Raw genomic sequence first — 13,493 nt, 5'->3', positions numbered from 1 at the left:
GAGTCTCTGAGCTCACTTCCTCTTCCTCCCAGCGTCTGCTCCTCCCACCTATGTTCTAACCTATCAGGTCAAGCAGCTTCTTTATTTAATCAACCAATGACCTTCCTCCATCAAACTGGTAGCTTACCTGTAATTCCTCTGCTGTGGAAACATCTAGTCCGGTGAGATCCTGTATTCTCATATTAATTCTAGATACCACAGGGTCCTCATAGCCAGACAGCCAAGCACTAGGACAAGAAAATAGTACTTTTATGGCTACTGTTTCATTAAATAAAAGTCCAATACCTGCCATTTTCAAAGCAACAAAGAGAACATTCAATTTTTAAAATACAGTGTTAGAGATCAAATGCACGCAGGACATTGTGCATGCTAAACCATCAAGCTTCCGTCTCAGCCTGTAGCTTTCCCCTAGCTCCACTGCGTCATTCAGGGTGACCTCTACCTCCAACTTCCCTTGATTCAGTCTCCTAAGAACTGGGATAACCAGTGTGCACTACCACACCCATCCAGGATAATAAACGTTCAGCTCATCCGCTTGATCTTCTTGTCTGACGATATCTTTACTAATGCAATTTCTTAATAGTGAAACATTCTGCAGTTAGAGAATAGACACCTTGTGTTTCTATGGAACACTGCATTAATAGAGGGAGACTATTAATGCTATTCCCTATATTGAGAACCCTCTTTCTGTCCTCCCTCCTTTTCTCTCTCTCTCGAGATGAGGCCTCATCAGTCTCCTGAGCAGCTGGAACTGCAGGAGCGCACTGCCTGTTTACACTGAAAATTCCTGAACATTCAGGAAAACACACGTTAAGCTGGAAACAATTATTTCTTCTACACAAAATATAGACACTAACTAGAGTGGAGGAGGTCGAAGGGTTCTGGAGCGCTCTACAGTGATGTTTTACTGGGAACAAATTCATGCATTATTTGCTTAGGTAAGTTTTACATACATATTGCTGGCATGAAGACAAAATGGTGCAGCCATTATAGAAGACAGTTAAGTACTTCCTCTAAATGTCAGACATGGTTAGATCACCAGCAATTCTACTCCCATTTAGATAAGAAAAGTATAGAAATGTTCATAGCAACATTAATAGCTAAAAAGTAACAATCTTAATGTTGATCATTTTATGAACAGACTCAATACAAATGTGGCATATCTAAAAACACAAATTATCGTGCCACTAAAGTATTAACGCAAGGATACATGGTGTAACATAAAATCTTAAAAACATGTTTAAGTGGAAGAAGTTAGATACAAAGGGTCTCATGTTATATGATTCCACTTATGTGAAATATGCAGAATAGGCAAATCAATGAAGAAAGTAATTACTGGTTGCTAGGGAGTGGTATGGAGTGGGGGTAGGATAGGTAATGAATAGCTCCATTCATGGATACATGAAAAATGTTTAAGGAGTCTGGGGGAAATGGCTCAGTACATAAAGCGTCCAGGTCCTCAAGAGATAGATACTGGATCCTAGGACAAGCTTGCTAGGTGGACTAGCCAAACTGGTAGATTTCAAGTTCAGCAATAGATCTTCAGTTAAAAAAATAAAAACAGCCGGGCAATGGTGGCGCATGCCTTTAATCCCAGCACTCGGGAGGCAGAGGCAAGCGGATCTCTGTGAGTTCGAGACCAGCCTGGTCTACAGAGCTAGTTCCAGGACAGGCTCCAAAGCCACAGAGAAACCCTGTCTCGAAAAACCAAAAAAATAAAAATAAAAATAAAAATAAAAACAGAATGAGAAAGAATCCTGACATGAACCTCTGGTCTCCACATGACACATGAAAAAAGAAATCAATGTTTAGTGCATGTTACTATATAAAAATGTCTGGAGTTAAATAAGTACACAACTAAAAACTTAAAACAACTGGAACACACTTCAGGAAGGTGAATTTGACAGCTACGGCTGAAGTAGATGCTTTGATTCCAGGGTTTGGAAGCTCAGACAGCATTAGGAGTTTGAAGCCACCCTGAGCTATAGAAGAAAACCTTGCCTAAAAAACCAAAACTTAGGAAATTTAAAAAGAAAAAGCAATGCTGGGCAGTGGTGGTGGCGCCTTTATTTTAGCACTCAGGAGGCAGAGGCAGGTAGATTTCTGAGTTCAAGGTCAGCCTCGTCTACAAAGCAATTGCCAGGATTGCCACACAGAGAAGCCCAGTCTCCAAAAAAAAAAGTACTAAATAAGTAAAGAAGAGAAAAGTGAAAACAAGGCTGGAGAGATGGCTCATAAGTTAAGAGCATTGGTTGCTCTTCCAGAAGACCTGGGTTTGGTTCTCAGCACACACATGGTGGTTCACAATGGTCTGTAACTCCAGTTTCAGGGTATCTGGTGCCTTCCTCTGGCTTCTGCTGGCCTCAGGCGTGCCATACATTTATGTTGACATATTTGTACACAAAATATCCATATTAATAAAGTAAAAATAAAATTAAAAAAATTAAACACAAAAATAAAGTGAATTTTATGATTTGGAAGCTGTACTTCCAATATTAGGCCCAGGTTAAACCTCAGATCTTAAATAGGATGGAACTCCAAGTTCAAGTTATGTCTTTTGTTCTGCTAGATTTCTTCCTTCACTTCTCATTAAGCTTTGACTCTACAGTTCATTGTTTTAACAGTATTCTTGCAAAAACCTAAACATAACTGTTCAGAAAAAAAAATCCCATATCATTTTTCTATTATATTTCATTTTGCAGTGATGAGGATGAAACCCAGGGCCTTACATATGGTAGGCAAACACTTTAACTCTGAGGAGATATGCCCAGCACCTAATTTTTTTTATTTAGATTAATCTCAAAATAAGGCAGGTATGTTCTTGATGGGGAATCTCTGTCAGCCAATGATCTTTAAGAGGTGGGATCAGGTTAGGGCGTGACCTAATGGATACCAGAAGAAAAAACGCCTGGCTCCCAGGACTCTCTCTGTGGTTCCTGTGCAACACAGCTGAGCTTGAACTTCTCGTTCCTGTTTCATGAGTTTGCCCCTTATGATAAAGAATATAACTGGTTTATCTTGGAGTTAGCCTGGTATTTTTCGCCCCACGTCATTCAACATGTTCTAGTAAAGTTCCATAAAGCCAGCTTTGAATGGGGAGCCTGTGCTTATTATAACATGAAATTTATTACCCAGAGACAGAAACCAACTTCTACTGCCACCTGCCTGACAGCCACCAACTTTTACAATGTCTATTGCTTTTTGTTTTGACACAGGATCTTAAGTGGTCTAGGCTGGCCTTGAACTCACTATGAACTCAGCTCCCAATCCTCCTGCATCCACCTCCCCGCTCTAGTAATTCTATATGCACTGTATCTTCTACTAAAAATTAAGTAGTCAAATATCTTTCTTTTTGGATTCATGACAGGGCTTAGACTTTCAATTAGTATTTCTACTTTTTCTAAAAACAAGATTCCTCTATTTGAAATAATCCTGACTTTTAACACACAAATCTTAAAAGCACTGCAGGGAAGTTGGCAGAGGAAGAAGCAGCATCCTTACACAGCCTGTAGAGGGTAGACTGGTTAAGTTGGGGCCACTTCAGAGATAGTTACAGATCTCCACAGGAAGACATCAGTAATGTCACACCTCCTACCACAATGTAGATGTAAAACTAACATGTTACAATTAGCTAATATAGTCAATAAACTGTTGCTTTGTAAAGACAAATGTTAAGTCTGAGGTTAAAGTACTGCTTCCCAATAGCAACATTTCCAATTTCCAATAATTCCTCTTCAAGTGTTTGGCGGTTAGCATCTGTCTACTTTGATTCTCTCTGTTTGAAAACCATTGTTTAACCCATTAGAGGGCAGTGATGTTAAACATTAGGGCACTTTTAAACAATTTGAAATCATTCAGAATTATGCCATTCTGGTAGGGTGTGGTGGTGCATGTCTTTAAGTCCAACACTCTGGATGCAGAACAAAGAGAATCTCTGTTAGCTTGGGGGCTAGTCTGGTCTATACAGCAAGTTCTAGAATAGCCAGAACTACATAAAGAGACCCCGTCTCAACAACAACAAACAAAACCCCCAAATTCTGCACATTAGCTTAAGTATTATAAAAATACTTTTAGAGGGGGCTGGAGAAATTGCTCAGAGGTTAAGAGCACTGGCTGCTCTTCCAGAGGTCCTGAGTTCAATTTCCAGCAATCACATGGTAGCTCACAACCATCTATAATGAGGTTTGGTACCATCTTCTGGCACTGCATATAAGTAGTTTTAGATTCTTAGACTTGTTTCTTAGCAATATGGGTAAACTAAAATTTTAGGCATAAATGTCATATTATGTTTATAACATTATAAATACCAATTGCCAGAAATCATTATTTAGAGTGAAAAGCTGAACTGTTTCCAAGAATAAGCCACCAAAATCAAAAACCTTTTCTCCTAGTTTAAGCATATTGTTTACTTTTATGATCAGGATTTTTGCTATAGCAAGCTGACTTTGGAATTTATCCAACTTAATTGTCTTTTCACAATGCATAACCAAACAAAAACTTAAATTCCATCACTGTCATCTAGCCACTAATCTAGCCAGCAATAAGAAGTAAGTTTTTGTTTTGTTGGGGGTGGGGCTATTTGGTTCTCACAGAAAAAGACATGATTTCCCAGCTCAATGTTACATATAGTTAGTTATATAAATAAAAATCTAGGCCAGCCTTGAATTCTTGGATTCAAACAATCCTGCCTTAGCCTCCCTGTTAGCTGAGACTCAGGTATCCACCATGGCCAACCCTCAACAACAGCAAACTGCCATGTGTGCTCTGCCAAGGGAAATTCCATCTGCTGGAATTCTGGAACCTATCCTTCTGCATAAAATGATATGATCACTTAGAAATAATTCCTTTTCGGGTTGTTACAAAATGCAGATGTTGCTAGAGCAAAAGGGATTATTACATTAACTGACATCAGAACACATTTTCTTCTATGAAAACTTTTTAATTTATAAGGGAAACAAAATGTTGGTTTATTTATAATTTCAAAATTTAATATAGACTTCAAAATTTAGGTTTTCACAACTATGTCCAATGGCTCAGACCTGTACTAGGATACTCCCAAATATCCATGAAACTCTTTTCCTCTAATAGTAAAACATTTTATTTGTTAAAGCATACTTAATATTTTCAGTGAAAAGTTTCTTTAACAGTTAATGTCTCTCAAAGCATATTTTTATTTTGATACATTTCTTTAAAAATAAAGTCATTGAAATAAAGTGCATTTTCACTAGTTTAAAACATACCATACTTTGCTAAAAGCTGGTCAAAGTTTCAGGCATCGAATGCTACTGGCTATAAATAAGTCTTCTGTTGCCACTTAGGATGTATAACATCAAGTATGACTATGCCTTTTTCAAATAACCCAATAAAGCTACTTCTTGGGGTTATAAAACTGGAATACTTAAAAAGTCTGAAATATTGAATAGGAGTTAGCTTTAAGAAAACAAATATTTGGCCGGGCGGTGGTGGCGCACGCCTGTAATCCCAGCACTCGGGAGGCAGAGGCAGGCAGATCTCTGTGAGTTCGAGGCCAGCCTGGTCTACCAAGGGAGTTCCAGGACAGGCTCCAAAGCTACAGAGAAACCCTGTCTCGAAAAAAACCAAAAAAAAAAACCCAAAAAAACAAAAAACATATTTGTGGACCACTTTCAACAGAAGTTACTTGAAAATGGGAAGAGTCCAGTGACATCCTTGTCTGAGGATTCCTTCATCACGTGTATTTTATATATAGAAACTTTCAGAAATGTAATCCAAAACACTTCATTCATGAAAGTTTGATTTTTTTAAAGATTATAACAGAACCACATCATTTCCCATTTCCTCCGTTGAAGTTTTGTTTTAAATGATTCTTAGAAGCATCCAAATCAGGAGAACTTAAGATACTTACTAGCTTTAGAACTGTAAAAATGTCAAATCCATATGCAAGTCTTTGAAATACAGTAACAGCTTTATGGGGGAGGTTTTGTCTTGAGACAGGGGTCCCCCTATGTACACCAGGCTGGCCTCAAACTCAGATTCCCTAGTCTCAGCCTCCTAAATGCTGGCATTACAAGCTATCCTGGTTTGGTTTGGTTTTGTGTAGCCCTGATTATCCTGGAACTTAACATGCAGACCAGGATAGCCTTGAACTCATAGAAATGAATGTATTCCTGAGGACACGCCTCATCATGGCAGCTTAAAAATTGTTCCCTGATCTCCTTTTGTGTACTACATGCACACACAAACATGCACACGTATACATAAAATGTAATTTAATGAATTTTAAAAATTGAACACAATTTGGGATACTTGGAAATCTCATGCCATTTCCCCTCCCTGCGCCAGAACTTGCATTTCCATCCCATTCTTCTAGCCAGTGGGCTCAGAGGAGGCAGAGCAGGAGGTTAGTGGGGACTTACCCTACCTACCAAGGCACAACAAGCAACCTAGCTGTCCCTACACCTTCTCCAGTTGTGACATTTATTGAGTGCCAGAGATGGGCTAACCATGCTCAAATAGCCAACAACAAAAAAAAAATGACCTGATTCCAAGTATCAATTGTCAACCATGGTGGCACCTGGGAACATAGCACAACAGGAAGATGAGAAGAAGCTGAAGCAGGATGACCACAAGTCCAGTGCTAGCCTGAGCTACACCTTAGGCTGGGAACATACGAGAGGCCTAGGTTCAACTTCTAGTCCTATAAATTAACAATAAAAACAATTTTTAAAGGTAAAAAATATTGATTTGAGAAATCTTATTCCAGAGCTATAACAAAAATATTTATATAACTGACAACACCATAAATTTCCTGTTACATAAAAGCTTGTATTAAAAGTAGTCTTATTAGGGCAGGTAAAATAGCTCAGATCATGCCATGAAAATCGGAGTTCTATCTCCGCTAAAAAATAAATCAATAAATAAATAGTAATAAAAAGTCTGTAATTCCAGTCCTCCTATGCAAAGATGGGAGGTAAAGAAAGAATACTTAATTACCCGGAAGATCAGGAGTCAGTTAGTCCTGAGTAAACAGCATGGCAAACACAGCAAGAAAGACCATGCTTCACCAACTGGAGAGAGAACCAACTCACAAATTCAGAGCAGCTCTGATTTCTTCATGTCCACTCTGGCATGTGCACACATGGGCACACACACATAATAGCAATCAATCAATCAATCAATCAAAAAACTTAAACTTAAAAATTAGTAGCTTCAGATTGAGTTACTTCAACTATTATTAATACATGTTAATCTAAGCAATTACTCTCAAATATATTTAAATGTTTATAATGAGACAGGGTAGAGCTTATATTTATTTCTATAACTTTGGCATCTGTAGAGAAACTTTACTTAGGGTTAGAATCCGGCAGAATCCAGTATAATGACATTTCTGCTTTCATTTTCTAACCTGAGAAGCCATTATCAATAGGTGAGTCACTGCTGTACTAACCTTACTTGGCCTTAGTAACACAGTTTAATCTGCACCATGATCCTTAACTGTTACTTCTAACTGTTGCTGAACGGAAGGAATTGAAAGCTTATTTGTAGGAGCCTCACTGTCCTTCTAGGCATTTCTTTTAGAACTATTGGTGACCACAGACTAAGGCAGAGTTTGCCTTGGGCCTTGCACTGTGCAGAGAGCCTTTGGGGCGTTCTCTCAACATAAGACACTTCCCATATCAGCATTGCTGGAGCTGCACTGGGCATTTTATACTTATCAATGAGCTGAAAAATGCCGGAAAATGCCTGGATCTATCTGCTTATTGGTCCATTATGAAAATCAAGCAAAGACATCAAAACCTTCCCCTGACATCTACATCTTAGAAACAATATCATATATTTTGTCAAAATTAGATTCTCAAAAAAGAACACTCCAAATATGCCTCAATTCTGTCCATTGCTCCCTTACCTCTTAGATACTCTGTACTGTGCTGTGGTCAATTTCCCCGTCTCAGGGTCATGTACTGTAGCTCGGCTCAGCTACGAAAAGAAAAAAAGAGAAAGGACAAGGGCTTACACTCCAGCAGGCCATTGGGCTTTGTTCACTTTTTTGTTTTGTCAAGCCACAGGTGATTGGAAGGATTCCGATTGGTCTGCATGGCGGGTAATGGGTCGAATCAGCAAAACGTTCAGAAAGGTGGCAGAAGAGCAGCCACTTCTAAGTCAGGAGAAAATGGCTGACGGAATTTGACTGCAAATGCATTTATTGTCCTTTCGCTTTTTTAACTAAAGTCATTCGCGGTTGTATGGAATGATCTGAGGCAGTGGGTTTCACAGGAGCTTCCCCAGGTCTACAAGTTCAATGTTTTTCAAATATAGTTTACAAAGTATTCGAAATTAGTTCATCATTTTAAAACTTTCATAGGGATGAAACTGCTTTCCAGTCTCTCTGCATCATCCAGGTCAGCAGAGATCACAAGCCCTTTGAAAGACTGAGCTCAGAAGCAGAACTGCTCTTTCCGCAGCCAACTCTTGGGCAGCGACTTTGAGAAACTCCAGTAAGAACAGATTACTCCATAATGACAATCAGATTAAAGGCAAAAGACAATCGCCGTCCAGGAGGGAGTGAGACATGTCAGCACTCCACCCCACATGAAGGGGTTGCTGCTTCTTCATTTCCCACTCTCACAACAAAGGGCTTGAAAAGGAAAGGACCAGGCAGTTTCCTGAGTGTTTAATACCTGACCTTAAAAATACAAAGCACTTAATTCCTGAAACATGAGTCCGAACAGAGATAAAACAGAACTTCTAGTTCAAGGGGAAGCTTGTGAAACACAAAGCATGTGTCCATGCGTTATGCTTCTATGTGTAAGGCGGCCACTTGAGCTGGAGACTGGAAATGATCTACTTCTGTAAACGAGTAAGAATTCCGGTAGGATGTTCAAGACACTCTTAGGAGGAAAAATATGCAGCATACAATCTCTTACCTTTTGCTAATTCTGTAATGTACCGTCTCCAAGTCTCCTGTTATTGGGTTTGAAATGGTGGCTCGCCTCAGCTGTGAAGCCAACCATCAAAATAATTGCATTACAAGACAAAAAATGAATCACATTTCCCTAACCAGTCAGACCTCTCCGTTTTCTTTTTCTTTAAACAAAAGAGGGTGAATAGGAAAATATCTAAATACCCTTCCAATCACCTTGTGTTGAGCCTTAAAAGTCAGTTAGATTTCTGGTGTGTTTCTTAAAAATTATTTTAATTGCTTTTGCACTGCATGAATACAGGCCACACAAACAGAAAAGACTGGAAATTAAATTTCTTCAATACTTAGAGAATGTGATGAGAAGAAAAATTCCTGAAATGTAAAGTACAATTTATGGCTTCAAGAATGGCTGTTTGTGCAGGGTGGTTGAGGCACATGCCTTTAATTCCAGCACTCAGGAGGCAGAGGAAAGAGGATCTAAGTTTAAGGCCAGCCTGGTCTACAGAGCTAGTTCTAGGACAGTCAGGGTTACATAGAGAATCCCTGTCTGGAAAAACAAAAAACAAAAGACATATTAATAATAATCGTCTACTCTAAACCTCGGATTGTAACTCCAGTGAGACATGTTTACAAAGGTTAATAAAATTTGTTTTAAGGTCATTTCTTCATCTTAAGAGATAACATGACTCAGTGATATTCTGCGTGGGGAGAAAGCAGGGCAGCTGGGGTTAAAGGAAAGACTACAGCCACGACAAGCATTCCAGACTTTCTAAAACGGGGAGGCAATTCTGACATGACAAGCAAATTAACTAGTTGTCACTGAATTTAATCATCAAAAACAATCCCAACTAGAGACCTTCTATCTCAAAAGTGAATTCCTAACAAATACCCTACCAAGAAACACTGGTAAAGTGGGTCTGAAAAGGACTGAATTAGGAATTCAAAGAGAGAATGAGAAAATACGGAGTCATTCTGCTTGGCAGCTGATGTGTGAGAATGGCCCCGGACAGCACCTGATGCCCTTTGTACTTAACAATGTCTTTTTTTTTTTTTTTTAACTTTTTTTGATAAGACCAAAAAATGTAAGTTCGGAAAAATAATAAAACTTTAAAAATTTCAAGTTTATATGGACAACATAAATTGGATTTATGGTTTGTTTTTCTTCTTTTTGGGGTACGGCCACAAGGGTGGGAAGTGAGTGTGATCGAGGTGCGTGATGTAAAATTCCCAGAGAGTCAATAAAAATACGTCAAGAAATTAGAAAAGAAAATTTCAAGTTTATCTAAGCACATATACACACAGCCAGCAAATGCACCAGCCAAACCAGCTGCCACCAGTTTTAGAAGTAAAAAGCAGATGCTGCTGTAACCACAGTATTTATTCACATGCCCTTTGGCTGCTTTTACACCAGATGATGAAGTTGAGTAGCTGGGACAGAGACCATACAGCTGACAAAGCTCAAAAAAACACTGACTACCTTGACCTTTATAGAAATGCATCAACCCCTACGTATTCCAACAGAAAAAAAATAATAATCAGAATTTATTTAATAATCTCTACAAAAGCTTGCATTGTATTATTAATAGATGTGCTGTTTTAAAGAACAAGATGATGGGGAAACAAAGGACAGAGGGATGGTCTCCACAGTCTTACACAAAAGACAAGTTTCTATGCCAAACACTACATGTGTAGAATTAGGCATAACTCACATTCAACTATTTTTCTTGATAAGATAGATTAAGGGCTGGGAAGACGGTTCAGCAGTTCCTCAGAGCACTTTGTTGCTCTTCCAGAGGACTGAGGTTCGATTCCCTGCACCCACACGGCAGAACACAACAATCTGTAACTCATGTCCCAGAGGATCTGATACCCTCTAGCCTCCATAGGCACACTGCGTGCACATAGTACATGGACACACATGCAAACAAAACACCCATATTCATTAAAGAAAATAAAAATATATATAAACTAAAATTAGGAAACCATAATACTATTTTAAAATTAGCAAGATACCTATAAAAACAGACTATGTATGAAAAGGTTTAGCTTTGAGTGGTACTGAAGGCTACAAAATATGGAGGTCTTCCAGTAATACAGCAAAAAACTAGTTTTTCATAAAAGAACACAAATCTATGGTTTTCCATTACTGTTTAAAGCCCAGGATTAGGGCGTATTACTTATGTAGATAACAAACTGAGACAGCTAGCATAAACCATAACTTAACATTATGTTGGGGCAATAATACTTAAAACCATCTGAAGTTATGGCCACCTTAGTTATCCTTCCTGTCACCTTGCAAAGAAAAGATTAACACAAACATTCAGTAAACTGAGAAGAAAAAAAGTTACCCTTGGTTTTGCTAAGTCTTTGACAACCTCAATTTCTGCATCAGAAATAATATCATGGAAACGAATAATACGCGGCTTGTCCCACTCATCCTCCTGTTTGGCTGGAGCCAGAATAAATTTAGGATTTCGGTTTCCATCGTGGTAGCGGCAGAACAGCTTTTTTTGTCTCCGAGGTGTCTAAATATAAAGAAAATAATAAGTATATTAAAATATTACCCACTGTCGATTCCTCTATGGGCTAAAAACAAGAACTATGATTGCACACACACACACACACACAGAGATGGTCTGTGGAAAAGCACACAAAGCTGCAATATCCTGTAGATGTTTTGCATCAAAGCAAACATTTATGATCTTTAAAATATTATTAATGATTCTTAGGATTTGGGGGTGCAGCTTGGTGGTAGAGTGGTTACCTGACATAAGAAAGGCACTGGGTTCAATCCCTAGCATTGAAAAATAGAAACGATTATTTTCTGGGGAAGAGGGAGGCCTCAAATAAGAAAATAAGGTAATGTTTCTTGTTTCTACCATTCTCTTATCAAATAAATTATAGGTATTATAAACATCAAATAACATTTAAATACTTATTTAAAAGGGAAAAAAAAGTATACCCAGCAATTCTCCAAAATAACCAGGAGGCAGCCAGGAAAAAAATGCAGTTTCAAGAAGGGGAAAAAAAAAAACAAACATGAAAAGACTAAACTAAACAAACATTTTCTAATTATTGCACAGTTAAAAGCTTGTAGTAAAAACAGCAGTTATGGTAATACTGTGTGTGTACACTTTTAGCATGCATATATGTGTGTATGCACATGTGAGGGCGGTGCCCATTAAAGTCAGAAGAAGATGTTGGTGAACTCTCCTGGAATGACAGGTGGGTGTGAGTCACCTGATATGGTACTGGGAGCTATACTCAAGTCCCTGGAAGAGCAGCAAGCACTCATAACCACTGAACTATCTCTTCAGCCGCATAACAGTATTTTAACAGCAAAAGTGAAAATGAGTAGCTATGAAAAAGAGAAAGTAAGTTCTTAAGAAACCAGGCATTTGTATTATTGAGAATGGTAATAGGACAGACAACAAAGCAAATAAATGTTTCCTTTAACCGTTTGTGCACATGCAGCAATGAAATACGCTATTGCTTTGTTTTAAAGGCAAAGTCCCTTACAGTCCAAGCTGATTTCAAACTCGAAAACCATTTGTCTCAGCCTCTAGGGTGTCTGAATGATGGTTTTACACCCATGTGTCATCATGATAAGCTGGCTCTTAAACATATATGTCATATATGACATTTAACTGTTAGATAACAAAATGTTTTTCTTCATGTACTTCAAGAGTCAAATTTAAGGCTTTCTATCAAATAAATCTTTTATAATGATGAATGCAACAATTCGAAAAGGGGATGTTTCTGTAACTATGGGCAGAGCTGACATTCATGTGGCATACTATATGGAGCCAGAATTCCACTTCGCTGGCTTAAAAGTTACTAAGGAAAAGGACTGGGCATGTAGTTCGGTTGACAGAGTGCTTGCCTAGCATGCACAAAGTCTTGAGTTGACTCCCTAGCAACGTATTAACTGGGTGTGGGCATAGATGCAGAAGAACCAGAAGGTCAAAATTCCATAATAAATAAGATAAAGAGTTACAAGCCAATAGTCTGAGGTAGGAGATCCTGTTTTCAAAACAAGTTCAGACTCATGGAAATTCACAAACTAACTAGATATTTGATCATTTGATATTATTATGCAACTTCTAGAAATCTATAAAGATATGATAATAACCTCTAGTGAGTCTGAGTTCTCATCTTTAAAAGATAAGTACTCTTAGAGCTTGATCTAGACTGTTTCTAAATTCTTAGCTCGGTCATTAGCCTGTGGTGTGGTTGGCAGTTGGTATCTTTAGGAAAGTCACTGGGGTGTGCCCAGAAGGTGATGATGGAAATCCGTCCTTGCTGCTCTCTGCTTCTGAGCTGCTGTGGGGTAAGCAGCTGTGCTCCACCACACATTCTCTCTCTCTCCAAGATGCCCTGCCTTGCCATGAGCCCAAAGGATGCAGTGAGTGTTATGGTTATAGAATGAAGTCTCTGAACCCCTGAACCCAAATGGATCTTTCCTCCTTTTAAAGCTGTCAATCTCCGGCATTTTATCAGCAATACAAAGGTGTCTGACACACACATTAGAAAAGCAATGTACAAAATGGTCGCAGGAATCTAATGAAGTCTTTCTATTCTTTTTTTTTTTTTT

At 38.5% G+C, this 13,493-nt stretch overlaps 1 protein-coding gene across 3 annotated transcripts in view; it reads right to left on the bottom strand.

Moving 5' to 3' along the window:
• P4ha1 (prolyl 4-hydroxylase subunit alpha 1) overlaps nucleotides 1-13,493 on the bottom strand; it is a 57,238-nt gene that overhangs the window by 11,891 nt on the left and 31,854 nt on the right. For 2 of the 3 annotated variants that reach the window (XM_005360050.3, XM_026785709.1), the window contains exons 8-10: nucleotides 11,248-11,424; nucleotides 7,886-7,956; nucleotides 128-227 (exon numbers count right to left, since the gene is read on the bottom strand). In XM_005360050.3, coding sequence (XP_005360107.1) covers nucleotides 128-227; nucleotides 7,886-7,956; nucleotides 11,248-11,424 — 348 coding nt within the window. Of the gene's footprint in view, nucleotides 1-127; nucleotides 228-7,885; nucleotides 7,957-8,903; nucleotides 8,975-11,247; nucleotides 11,425-13,493 lie in introns of all 3 variants that reach the window. The other variant, XM_005360049.3, reaches the window with a different exon arrangement.

The sequence above is a fragment of the Microtus ochrogaster genome, linkage group LG2 (genome assembly GCF_000317375.1).
Source record: "Microtus ochrogaster isolate Prairie Vole_2 linkage group LG2, MicOch1.0, whole genome shotgun sequence".
NCBI classification, from domain to species: domain Eukaryota; kingdom Metazoa; phylum Chordata; class Mammalia; order Rodentia; family Cricetidae; genus Microtus; species Microtus ochrogaster.
The sequence above is the reverse complement of the archived record's forward strand: the minus strand, read 5'-3'. Positions and strand labels throughout refer to the sequence as shown.